The sequence below is a fragment of the Dromiciops gliroides genome, chromosome 3 (genome assembly GCF_019393635.1).
Source record: "Dromiciops gliroides isolate mDroGli1 chromosome 3, mDroGli1.pri, whole genome shotgun sequence".
Taxonomy (NCBI): Eukaryota; Metazoa; Chordata; class Mammalia; order Microbiotheria; family Microbiotheriidae; genus Dromiciops; species Dromiciops gliroides.
In genome coordinates, this window is record NC_057863.1 from 23,094,383 (window position 1) to 23,107,377 (window position 12,995).

At 38.7% G+C, this 12,995-nt stretch overlaps 1 protein-coding gene across 1 annotated transcript in view; it reads left to right on the forward strand.

The window, feature by feature from the left end:
* The first annotated feature begins 657 nt into the window (after positions 1–657).
* LOC122747093 (bax inhibitor 1-like) overlaps positions 658–12,995 on the forward strand; it is a 72,518-nt gene continuing 60,180 nt past the window's right edge. Inside the window, exons 1-3 of the mRNA XM_043993317.1 lie at positions 658–754; positions 9,526–9,605; positions 10,132–10,233. Coding sequence (XP_043849252.1) covers positions 658–754; positions 9,526–9,605; positions 10,132–10,233 — 279 coding nt within the window. The remainder of the gene's footprint in view (positions 755–9,525; positions 9,606–10,131; positions 10,234–12,995) is intronic.

Below are 12,995 nucleotides of genomic sequence, written 5' to 3' on the forward strand. Positions count from 1 at the left end.
GTTTAATTTAGAAGGGGTTTGCCTCTCTAGCAACCCCATATTTCTTTCTGACCAGAAGTCCAGGTAGTATTGAAAGGACACAGGTTTGCATAGTTCCTTGGATCATTGGTGGGACCCACAAAGGTTTGCTTCTCTAGTAACCCTGTGTCAATTTGTGTTGGAGTGGAGAGGAATCTATGAAATTTGGATATGAAAACTTTTAAGTCCTTGGGGAGAGGTAGGACTCACTACACAATGAGAATGGCTTCTGCATTCATTCTCTCTGTGAGGAGAAATATAGGCAGTGATATATGCCTTTTGCATTACTATCTTAGTGCTTGCATAGGAAATAGTTTGTTCTTGTTATCCAATTGTACACAACTCTTTGTGACCCCATTTGGGATTTTCTTGGCAAAGATGCTGTAATTATTTGATATATCCTTCTCCAGCTCATTTTACTGATAAGGAAATTGAGGCCAACAGACTTGTCCAGGGACACAGAGTTAGAAAATGTCTGAGGTCAGATTTATACTCAGGAAGATGAGTCTTCCTGACTCTGGCTGGGCACTCTATCCACTGTAATACCTAGCCACCCTTAGGGAATAGTACCCTTTTAAAATATACCTGTGAGTTTCTATCCATTTTAGGGTCATTGAGGGAAGTCTGAATGGGGACAAAATGATACAGTGTGATGTAATAACAGGAGATGCTTCCATGATTGCACCCAATCTATGTAAACTTAACGACTTAGGAAGCCAGGTCATTGTGTACACAGGTATCCACCAAAACCCAACCTTGAGTACTCCCAAAAGGACCAGCAGGAATTCTCATTAGAATGGCCCCTTCAGAAGAGGACAAATAACCAACCACTTTCCCGTAGCTATTAATTGCATATTATATAACAGACCTAATTTTTCAATTTTATGTTTTATAAAAAAAGGATGCTAACAGAATTTCAGGCACAAAAATAGGACATTGACTTCAGGGAAATTGAACCTATAAATGACCCGAGTTGAGGGAGGACCCTTGACAATATGAAGACACATTAGATGCACTGACTCTTTTCATTTAAATGCTATTTAGCTGAAAATTCAGGGAGTTATAGGCTATTTAATAATCTGTATCTGTAAAATACAGGTTGGGCGTGTGCTTTACTATGCTGGGAGTGGAAGACAACTGATATCCATAAAACTAGAGAAAGCAGAAGTGAAGAAAACACTGCATAGGTTTTATAGCCCATCCATATGTTTGTGTAAGATCAGCCCTTTATGAGGATCTTTCAGCATTGCTCAGTATTCACTTGGGTGTCGCTTGGCACGGAATGTTTCTCATGCTGCTTGCTCTGGGTGACCTGGTTTGAATCCAATTTGATGCGTCTTTCAAACATGTCCTGTCTCAAATGTATGATTGTGGCAATACTTGCCAAATCAAGCATACATCTTCAAAGGACACTAAGAGGTTTTTTCCCCCCAATTATTCCTTTAATAAAAAAGAATAACCTGTTAATGGTGTTTAAAAATACACACACGTGCACACACACACACACACACACATACACACACATATATATATTTAAAGCCTCATGCTTTATTTTTTTCCTCTGTTAAAAGAACTAAAGTTTAGAAAAAGAAAGTACTCTATGTAGTAAATGGAGAGGGTGAGAAGGAATTTGGTTTCTGAGATCATAGACTAAGAGGGCCTAAGTGCAAAAAAATAATGAAGTGGAAAATATGAGGTAATGGGGATGTTGGGCAGGGCTAAATGTGTAGTTTAAGATTCTACATGTGGATTCTAATCTGTTCCCCCAGTTTTGGGGGAAACTGACTAAAATCACTGATAAAACGAGTTTAGGTTTTTAAGGGTTTATTGGAAAATAGAAAGAAAAAGATTGAGAACAGAATTCCAACAGCCTGGCATTCCTATCTTTCCTCAAATTTCCTGAGAAGTCCTCTGCCGCCACCACCATCAAGTCAGGAAACCAAAAAGCCCCAGAGCTCTCCGCACAGGCTCCCTTTCCTCCTTCCTGTGTCCTCCCAGACCATAGGAGACTCCTCAAGTTGATTGGCTGGCAGCCTTGATAGACAGCCCCCATGAGCAAACGTCATTTCCTGACGCCAAGGAAAAGCCACAATGCCTCTGAGGCATTTTCCTCATGGTGGAGCTTTCCCACAGCAAGTCTCCAGTAGGTGGAATCATTCCAATCATTACATAAGGATGGAATATTTTTACGTGATGCTTTAGTCTCTACCTAGTAGCTCTATGCTCAGTTGTTTGCATTGTAACTCAACATACAGTATTTACAGGATGATGATAAGAAATATTTGTGGGGTCAGCTAGGTGGCACAGTGGATAAAAGACCGGTCCTGGATTCAGTAAGACTTGAGTTCAAATGTGGCCTCAGACAATGGACACTAGCTGTGTGACCCTGGGCAAAGTCAATTAACCCTTTTTGCCTTATTAAAAAAAAAACACAAAAAACAAAAAAATAATTGCGACTGATAGGAATCATTTCATTGATGAAACAAGATTCCAGTGTGGAAACTCCCTCCACCAATGTAAATTGTTTACAACCTACACCTTTTAGTCTTGCAACTTTGTCCAGGGCACTGAGGGATGGTGACTTGCTCATATCAGAAGGTGGAAACAAGGATGATATAAATGGAGGTCTTCTTGACTACTTGTCTTGAACTTTATTCCCAGTACTATCCTGTGTGTTTGTCATATTTCCCTTTGATATCATATAACATCACCTATAAATCCAGCAAGAAAAGATAATCATTTCTCAAGATAAAAATCCTTCCACTTTAATTAAATCCAGTTCAGTGAGTATTGGGGATTAAAAAATGACATCAAAACAAAACAAACCAAACCAAAGCAAACCAAAAATACTTTTACTGCCCTTGAGGACCTTAAGTCAATGCAATATGATATAAAGTGTGAGAAATAACTTAGTTTTATGGGGGGGCAGGGCAATGAGGGTTAAGTGACTTGCCCAAGGTCACACAGCTAGTAAGTGTCAAGTTTCTGAAGCTGGATTTGAACTCAAGTCCTCCTGAATCCAGGACTGGTGCTTTAGCCACTTAGAAATAACTTAGATTAATCAGCAATGCCTTCTTATAGGAGGGACTCTATGAAATATCATCTATTAAATAAACAAAATCTTGATATATATATATATACCAGGTATAAATAACACAGAAGAAAAAACAATGGACAAATATCAATATTAAATATTAATTTAGTACCTTGAGTAAATGGCCTAGGTGGCCAGGACTGGACCTGGAACTGGAGTCAGGAAGACTCATCTTCCAGGCACTTACTAGCTGTGTGACCCTGGGCAAGCCACTTATTCCTGTTTGCCTCAATTTCCTCATCTATAAAATGAAATGGAGAAGGAAATGGCAAACCACTCCAATGTCTTTGCTAGGAAAACCCAAATGGAGTCACAAAGAGTCAGATATGGCTGAAAAACAACAACTGAACAATAACAATCTTGAAAGAAAACATTATACAGATGGACATACATATACACACACATATATAAACATATTTATATCTCATAATTTACAGTACTTATCGAAGATGACCCACATGATACCACCATGTTAGGGTAAAGTTAAAGTGTGTCCAAGTATGGTTGATCAGACCAATACTCTGAGGAATGCTCCACCAAAGGTCAGGCACAAATAACCATGTGAACATTTGAGTTTGATTCTCTAAATTTGTGCATCTTGCATTTCTTTTGAGCTTTTTCAATTCTGCTCTGCTCATAGAGCACAGCACCTTCCCTGATGAGGGCATGCCATGCTGTCAGTCCTGTGCCAGTGTCTCCTATGTCATGCAATCAGTTACAGAGTTCTTAAGAGAGATTTGGAGAGTATCCTTGTATCTTTTTTTTCTGATCACCACGTGAGCACTTGCCTTCTGTGAGTTCTCCATGAAGTAGTCTTTTAGGAAAATGTATGTCTGTCATGATGAAACATTTAGTTATAAATCAAAAGGAAATAAATGAAAAAAAAAATAAGAAAGAAGGGGTCTGGGGCTACTGGATTTCTAACTATAGTGGGCCACAAGTCACAAAGTCATGAAGGGGTTTCAATATTTAATAGTTTATTTGCTTTTTGTTTTTGTTTTAATTTATAATACAATTGCTTTATATACAATATATGTATGAAATATACATATACCTGAATATATATGTATAAGAAGTAAAGGAAAAAAACTAATTTTCAAAAACTTTTTAAAACATCAGTGGGCAGCTAGGTGGTGCAGTGGATGAAGCACCAGCCCCAGATTCAGGAGGACCTGAGTTCAAATTCGGATTCAGACACTTGACACTAACTGTGTGACCCTGGGGAAGTGACTTAACCCTCACTGCCCCACAAAAAGAAACAAAAATAAAAAATGAACAACAAAGACCCTTCATGACTTTTGGCCCAATATATATACACACATTAAAAATTAGTCATTATTATTTTGTATTGGGATACAGAAAGACAAACTAGAGACAGACAGGCACATAGAGAGACAAAGAGACAGAGAAAGATAAAGAGAGACAGAGAAATATGAGAAAGAGAGAGACAGAGAGGTAGAGAGATTAGTGGAATAGAATAGAAAATCAAGATCCAACAAAATTGAATATACTAACTTAATTTTAAATCATTCTAAGAACACAAACCAGTGTGAGAAAAATTCCTTATTCACCAAGGATTGTTGATAAAACAGGAAAACAGTTTAATAGGAATTAGTTTCAGAATTGCATTTCACATGATATTGCACAATAAGCTCAAAATGGATAAAGATTCTAAATAGAAATGGTCACATTAAAAATATAATCTGTAAAGCTAGAGTTATGCAAAGTCATATAGTAGGCAGTTAAAAACCTTCTCAACTTACACGAACCAAATGCATTTCTGTAGCATTTTCTTCTCTTTAAAAAATTTGATTTTCATTATTCCATGTAATGCTATAACAACCTTTTGATATTGGCAAAGAATTGTTATTCCTATTTGAAAGAATGGGAAACTGAGGTCCAGAGAGCTGAAGCATTTTGAGAAAAGTCATAGAGCTAGCTTGATGGAAGCCAAAACTATAATGTAAGTGTACTTTCTTATATATTTGCTAGACAGTCCTTAACTGATTTAGTTACCAGTACCCCATCGCCATCACTTCCAGAAGCACCAGCACCACCACCATCTGCTACTACTACTGTTATTATTCCTGTTACATAGACAGAGCTACTCTCATTGTTGCTACTTTCACTACTGATACTGCAATCCCATTATTCCTAAAGAGTAGGTTCTGGCAAACTCTTTTCCATTAAGTCCATGCTCTCTTCAAAGCCAGCATCTGCCTGTTACCGAGTATGGCTATCATTTTTTTCTAAGTGTTTCTCAATGCTCTCAGTCCTATTCCAATACATGGCAAAATTAGAATGACCAAAGAGAGAAGAAAGTTACAAGTGTAGAAAGGCTTATGTCTAACTGGACAACACAGCATGTTGTCCAAGTCATTCAGGCTTTATCTCTTGGTGAATGATACTATAGGTATGGACCATTGATTCAACTATGTTGACTACTACTGATTGTAAATACTATTCAAATAAATGAATTTGGTGTGCTGCCACACAGCTTATGAATTCCCTATAGTAATAGAATGACTGAATATGGAAAATTATTAGGACTGAACCTTTTTCTTTCTTACTCTAAAATATTCAGTCAGTCATCCTAAAATATATTTTGATAAGTTCTTGCCTTTTCCCAAGCCCATTAACAACACAAACACAAGGTCATTCCCAAAGAAGCCTGATCTGAATTCAGGAATAAAAGCCCAGAGAAGATAAAATATTAATACCAGACAATTGAAAGTTAGCTTCATCATCATGGACTTGGCACTTCATTTTTAATTGCTGTTATAAGACAATAAGGTTATGCATATAGGGCTCAACAGATGGTAGAGGTCATCTAATCTCACCCCTTCATTTGTAGATGCAGAAATTGAAGCCAAGAGATGGCATGTGACCTGCCCAAGATCACGTTGGAGTATGTGATAGGAACTAGAATATAAACTCATATTCTTTATGCCAAATCCAGCATTGTTTTAAGTATCATAGTTGTTCATCAGCTCAAATTGTTGAGAAGTATGAAATAGATCATGAAGGTAGTGATGCCAACTTCAAGCATTTAAAATAGAGTGTTTATGCCTTTCCAGCATGAGCTCATATGGTTCTCTGTGTGTATTTTATAAATGTATATTTTATTTTATCTTACCTATGGTGAGGCCAGCAGGGCATCTCCAATCCAACGTGTCCCTGTTAGCTCCAGCTCAGCATGTCTAAAAACACACTTTTCATTTTACCCCAACAAATGTGCTCCTACTAATGTCTTCCTCATTTCTGCTGCTGTTACTGCCACCTTCGCAGGCTGAATCTCTTTGAGACCTGACTCCTCCCTTAGCTTTCTCCTGTACCTCTCTCTCTACCACTCTGTTAGCTATATAAAATCATTAATATCCTGTGGACTCCTTCTCCACATTATATGTGGCATCTGCCCTCTATTTTCCATTCCTTATAGGAGAAATGATATTTAATACAATTCAATTTAGTAAGCACTTATTAAATAATGTGCTGGGTTAGACACTGATGATACAAAGACAAGAAAAGAAATAGTATTTGACCTCAGGGACCTTACATTCAGCTACAGGAAGAAGAAAAGTATAAGCTGCCTCTACCTCATCCCATTGTAACCCAGAGGAAGAGAGCCTCAGTCAGCCAAACAGCTAGCATTTATTAAGCATCTACTAAGCACCAGACAGGGTGCTAAGCACTGAGGATGCAAGAAAGGCAGAATAAAACAAAACAAAACAAATCAAAAATTCCTGCTCTTAAGGAACTCACTGTCTAATGGTGGAGACAACCTGTAGCAAGCAGCTATATGTGACAATACATATAAGATAAGTAAAGATAACCAAGAAAAGGAAGGTTAATAGAAGTTTAGGGAAGCTACAGTCCCAAAGGATTTCAGGAGAAACCTTCGAGTGGAAGATCTCTTTCCTTATTCGGGAGTGTGGTTGCCATTGTCCAAATTGGTTTTACCTCCAACTTTGTCCTAATTAAATGATTTTAATGCTACAATTTGCCTGGACCTCTTGTCATGGTGAACCATTGAAACCTAGGATTGAGTTATCTTTGGAATTTCACAGTTCTCAGCTTGAAAGGCAAATGAGCCACAATAAGTAAATTACCATTACAAGTCCCAACTATGTGAACCCCATATTATATTTTTATGTGTGATAGAGTTTGGGATTCGAGTGGCTTAATAAGTTATGTAACACAGAGAGAAAAGCATTCCCATTTAGCTGGGAGGCCAACTTGAGTCATACACACAAATTTTTAAAAGAGCCTTGATGGGGGCAGCTAGGTGGCACAGTGGATAGAGCACCGGCCCTGGAGTCAGGAGGACCTGAGTTCAAATTCGGCCTCAGACACTTAACACTTACTAGCTGTGTAACCCTAGTCAAGTCACTTAACCCCAATTGCCTCACAAAAAAAAGAGCCTTGATGGAAAATATTATCCACATCCAGAGAAGCAATATGGAGTCTGAATGCAGATCAAAGAATACACATTTCACTTATTTTTTCTTTCATGTTTTTTCCCTTTTGTTCTGTTTCTTATTTTACAAAATATGTTTAACTCAATTGCACATGTATAACCTACATCAGATTCGTCACTACCTTGGGAAGATGGGAAGGGAGGAAAGGAGGGAGAATATTTTGGAACTCAAATGAATGATGAAAACTTTACATGTAATTGGAAAAAATAAAATACTCTTAAAAGAATAAGATGACTCTTCCAGTCTGTGAGAGGCACAAGGAGTAGAAAGTACATGAGATGAGAGCACCAGAAGCAGAAGTTCTCTTCGCCAGCCCCTTTCTAACACTCAAGGAGTAGAGCTGGAAATATAGGAAAGAATCCCACACTATAAAGGTTTGTGAAGGATAGAGGAAATCCATAGTCTATATTATCCACAGTCTATATGAATACAAGATAATTTGTACTTTGTCCTAGTGGCAATATGAAGTCATGGATGTTTTTGCTGTGCAAACATAGTAGCCTTGATGAGGTGATGTAGATCCCAAAGAGGCTTTCCACAGAAAATCCCTCCTTGTGGGGAGGGAAAGAAGGAGAAGGAGAAGAAGAAGGAGAAGATGATGATGATGATGAAATAAGCACTTTAAAGTTTGCAAAGTAAGTTGCATATGATAACACATTAAAAATGTTACATGTGCGGCAGTTAGGTGGCACAGTGTATAAAGCACTGGCCCTAGATTCAGGAGGACCTGAGTTCAAATCCAGCCTCAGACAATTAACACTTACTAGTTGTGTGACCCTAGGCAAGTCACTTAACCCCATTGCCTCATTAAAAAATGTTAGATATGTTTTGAGGACCAATAAAAAAGTGTTGAATCCATGTAGAGTATGGTAAGTTGTATTAAAAGTTTAAGAATTGGGGAGCTATATTAATAAAAATGACAGTACTATACCACTTAATTTAAATGGTTAGTACATTATGAGTTAAACAATCTAAAGTTTACTTTATAGAACTAGGTAAATAATAACTGAAATCATGAAAAATATTTGGAATGAACAGGACCTAATACTGCCAGATCTTGCAATGTATTATCAAGCAGTAATTATTGAACCTCCTTGTTAGTGATTAAACAATAGAAAGTAGATCAGCAAGAGTCTGCTAGGCAAGACAGAAGTACTCCAGCACGTTTGTTGTTTTTGGTGTTGTTTTTTAGTTATTTCAGTAGTATATGACTAACCCTATTTGGGGTTTTCTTGGCAGAGACATGGCAGTGGTTTTCCATTTCCTTCTCAAGTTCATTTTACAGATGAAGAACTGAGGCAAATGGGTTAAATGACTTGCCTAGGGTCATACATCTAGTAAGTGTCTGAGACCAGATGTGAACTCAGCTCTTCCTGACCCCAAACCCAGAGCTTTAGCCACTGAACCACCTAGTTGCTCATTCACACCTTGTAGCCTCCTTTTAGAACTAGCAGAGGACACAAACAACTCAGGAAAGGCCTTAGGTGAAGTCGATTTCAGTAGTTAAAGGAACTTTATGGAAGAATTAGACAAGCTAGTAAAATCTGAAACACAAAATGTTGTGACATTTATGGACAAGTTTTTTGGTTTAACCACAGATACCTAAAGGATTTTGGAGGAAGCAGGATCAACAAGCACTGGAGAATGGGGCCACATCTATTCCCAAAGCTGGGGCAACATCTGACACCTCCAAAATGAGGAAAGTCCAATGAGCCCACCACATCACCTGGGTCAGGAAAAAAAACTTTCTAAACTAGGGTAGCCCATTAACCTCCCCAACTAGTTCAGGGCTGACACCTTCCAAGGGAGCCTCCTACGTGAGGTTCATGCAACCATGGAAGAAGAAGGGAGTTTACTATGGTCTTGTAAAAGCTACTTCCAGCACTTGGTAGTCTGAATCTGAAACTAGGACTCTTGGTTTCATCTTCACCCTAGGCTTTAGAGAAGTTCAAGTGTTTTATAGGGAAATGTGGGACACCACAGCAGAATATATTAATTTTCCACCTCACAGGCAGGTAGGCACTTATGGACTAAGACACTATGTTTGTAGTTGTGGGGTCCCTTAGAATGAGGCAGGGGTGTAGATTCAGGAGACATTGTGACTATAAAAAGAAGACTAGAGATGAGAAATTCCAGACAAAATGGGAGATTTTTCTGCATTTTAAAAGTATCTCTAGGAGAGAAGAACTGGAAAAACTGAAATAGAGTTTGGCACAAATTTAGATACTTTGACATCTTAGTGGGCTCATCAACATTGTAATGACCTCCAGCTGGATGGATGACATCCAATCCATGCCTTCTAGTCAGTGGGACATTTGTCCACATCCTCCTATACATGATCCACAGTGGAGCCACCTCATATACTGAGGCTAGAGGTAGTGTTTTTCCACATCTCCTCTCCTTGGATGCCAGTGGAACATTCATGAGCTCTCCATCATTTGGGTGTCACTCCTTCCTTTCTGACCAGGCTATTTCTTTTTATGGTCTCAGATGATATCCTTTATGGATCTTATGCTTCATAATTCTTTGTTGATATCATAGGTTATCATTTACATGCCTGTAGTATGCATCTCTCCTACCCTTTGGGTAATACACAACATGAATTCTTCAGGGATTAATCAGCTCCAAGAACCAACAGAAAAGGTAAGCATTGTACAGGCAGGGACCTCATATAAATAACCAGGTACATTCAAGGTATATTCAATGTAGATGCAAGGTCATCTCAGAAAAGAATGTACCATCAGTGGGGGAAAGGGGAAAGGACAAGACATTTTGAAGAAGGTGTAATTTAAGCTGAGACTTTAAGGAAATTGGGAGTTGGGGAAGAGGAGAGTGAGCAGCCCAGAAATGGAGAACAATCAGTGAAAAAGTAAGGAGTCTGGGGTTGGAATGGCAGGTGTGGCAAACAGCAGAGAGCAGAGTGTGGCTGGATTGTGGAGAGCATAGAGGAGATTTAAATGATAGAAGCTTGGAATGGTAGGAAGGTGTCAAGTTATGAAGGGATGCAAATGCAAAATGGATGAATTTATGTTTGATTCCAGATATAATAAGGAGTCACTGGAGTGGGTTAGGGAATGCCACAGGCAGATTTTTCTTTAGAAAAATCACTTTTGCTGAATTATGTCAGTGTCCGATGTCTTTGAAGAGTGTATATCCTTTTTGCCTCCCTTTCTATTAGTGATCAAAGGCCTAGCAAACAAAGTTATCTCTACTGTTGCATCTTTCAAGTAATTTCATATGATTTCAACATATGCAAGGGAGAAACTGTGTTGGAGGAAAGCCTTGAGGGGGGTGTTTTGATCTATTGAATAATTTTGTTAAAAGTCAAATCATAATAACCACAACAGGAACTTGTAATACCTTTCAGTGAATTCTGTGAATTTGCTTCACCATCAAATTATGGATTATTTTGGAAATGGCAAGGCTGTAGATGTTTTGACTATATCTGGTGGTGCACTGGATCCAGTTTCAACTGGGTTCCAATAGGCAAGCAAATTGTTAAATTTTCAGGGTGAATGTTTACCAGGGTACGGCTGCTTCACATTCTCAAACTTCTTGGAGCCATCGGTGGGAGTTGCACTTTAGGAAAATCACTTTGGTGGCTAAATAGAGAAGATGTTGGATTGGAAAGAGACTTGACGCAAGCAGCGCCACCAGAAGGTTATTGCAATAATCCAGAAATGAGGTGATGAGGTATCAGAGGAAAGAAGGGGGGTATATTTTAGAGATGTTGCAAAGATAAAAATCAGCAGCCTTAGCAGCTGCTAGGGTGAAGACAGGTGAGAGAAAGTAAGGAATCCAGGATGATTTCTGGGTTGCTATTCTGAGGAACTGGGAGGTTGGTGGTGCCTTCTACTAGAATAGGAAAAGAAAGGTAATAGGAGGAAAGGATTTAGAGGGAAAGAGATTGAACTAAGTTTGGACATATTGAGTTTAAGATATCTATTGGACACGCACTTTGAGATGTCCGAAAGGTTGTTGCAAATGTGAGATTGGAGGTTAGCAGAGAGATGTGTAAAGGAAATGTAGATTTGAGATTCATCACCATAGACATTATAATTAAATGTGTGGGAGTTGATGATAAGACTGAGGGAAGTAATATAGAGGGAGAAGAGAAGAAATATCAGGACAAGATACTGGGACATAAGACCTTTGGTTAGAGAATGTGATCTGGAGAAAATCTAGCAAAGACTATACAGAAGAAATGGTCTGAGAGGTAGAAGGAAAATCAGGAAAGAGGAGTATTCTGAAAATTTGGAGAGAAGGAAGAGAATTTGGGAGAGCCACAGATCCCTATCTTTACTTTGGCCATCTTTATAGTATACACTTACTAAGTGTTCACTGGTTGATTAATTACAGTCCTAGTAATTTCCCTGGGGAAATTATTAGGTTAAATCGTTTTGCAAATGTCACCCAGAAAATTTGTATTCATTAAAGGCTGCCCTTGAACCCAGGTTTTAACAACCAAGGCCCTATTCCCCCTATCCACCTGCCTTTCAATTTTCAAATTATAGATACTTAGCTTGTTGGATCGGATTAGATTAGATATAATTGAATCTGTTGACCTAAGTTGTCACAATGAATCAATAGGCAGAAGAAACTGATAAAAGAGCAGCTATGATCCTTTGCAGTATGAGTCATCCACCCCTCACAAGCAAGTAACCTCCCTTACACTGTTCTCCCTAGTTCCTTCCTGCTTTATTGTCTAGGCATCCCTTTGGTTGTCACGAATCAGGGATATTGTACGTGATATTTAGCATTACTTAAGTGGTGAAAAGGAATGGATGGAGCAGTAAGACTGAGGTGAGTATATTGGAAACCATTTAACTCCAGTGACAGCAGTAGCATCACACAAATGATGGTGATTCAGGACTTGTGAGTCATAAGCTTTAGGAACGGAGTATTGTTTGATCAGCCCCCTCATCATGCTTGGCCTTGATTGCCCCATCTATAAAAGCATAGAGTACATTACTGTCCCTCTCACTACTCTGATGGAGCATAAACACGATGAGGACTAGATAGACTATACCAGCAAAGATAATGATTTTTTTTTTTTTTTTGGCGAGGGAATGGGGGTTAGGTGACTTGCCCAGGGTCACACAGCTAGTGTCATGTGTCTGAGCATGGATTTGAACTCAGGTCCTCCTGAATCCAGAGCTGGTGCTTTATCCACTGCACCACCTAGCTGCCCCCAAAGCTGAGGATTTTTAAAGAAAGAAACTATATTTATCATATATTTTCTCTTCATTCCCCTTGGGGGATACAATGCCATGGCCATTATTTAGTAGCGCTTTTGGTGTTGGTGCTTGACCGTTATCTAATGTAACTCTATCTTAGAGACTATAGGGGTCACTAGGTTAGAAGAAAGGGATTGGGGGGGGGGACTAGTGAAGGTATTCTGAAAC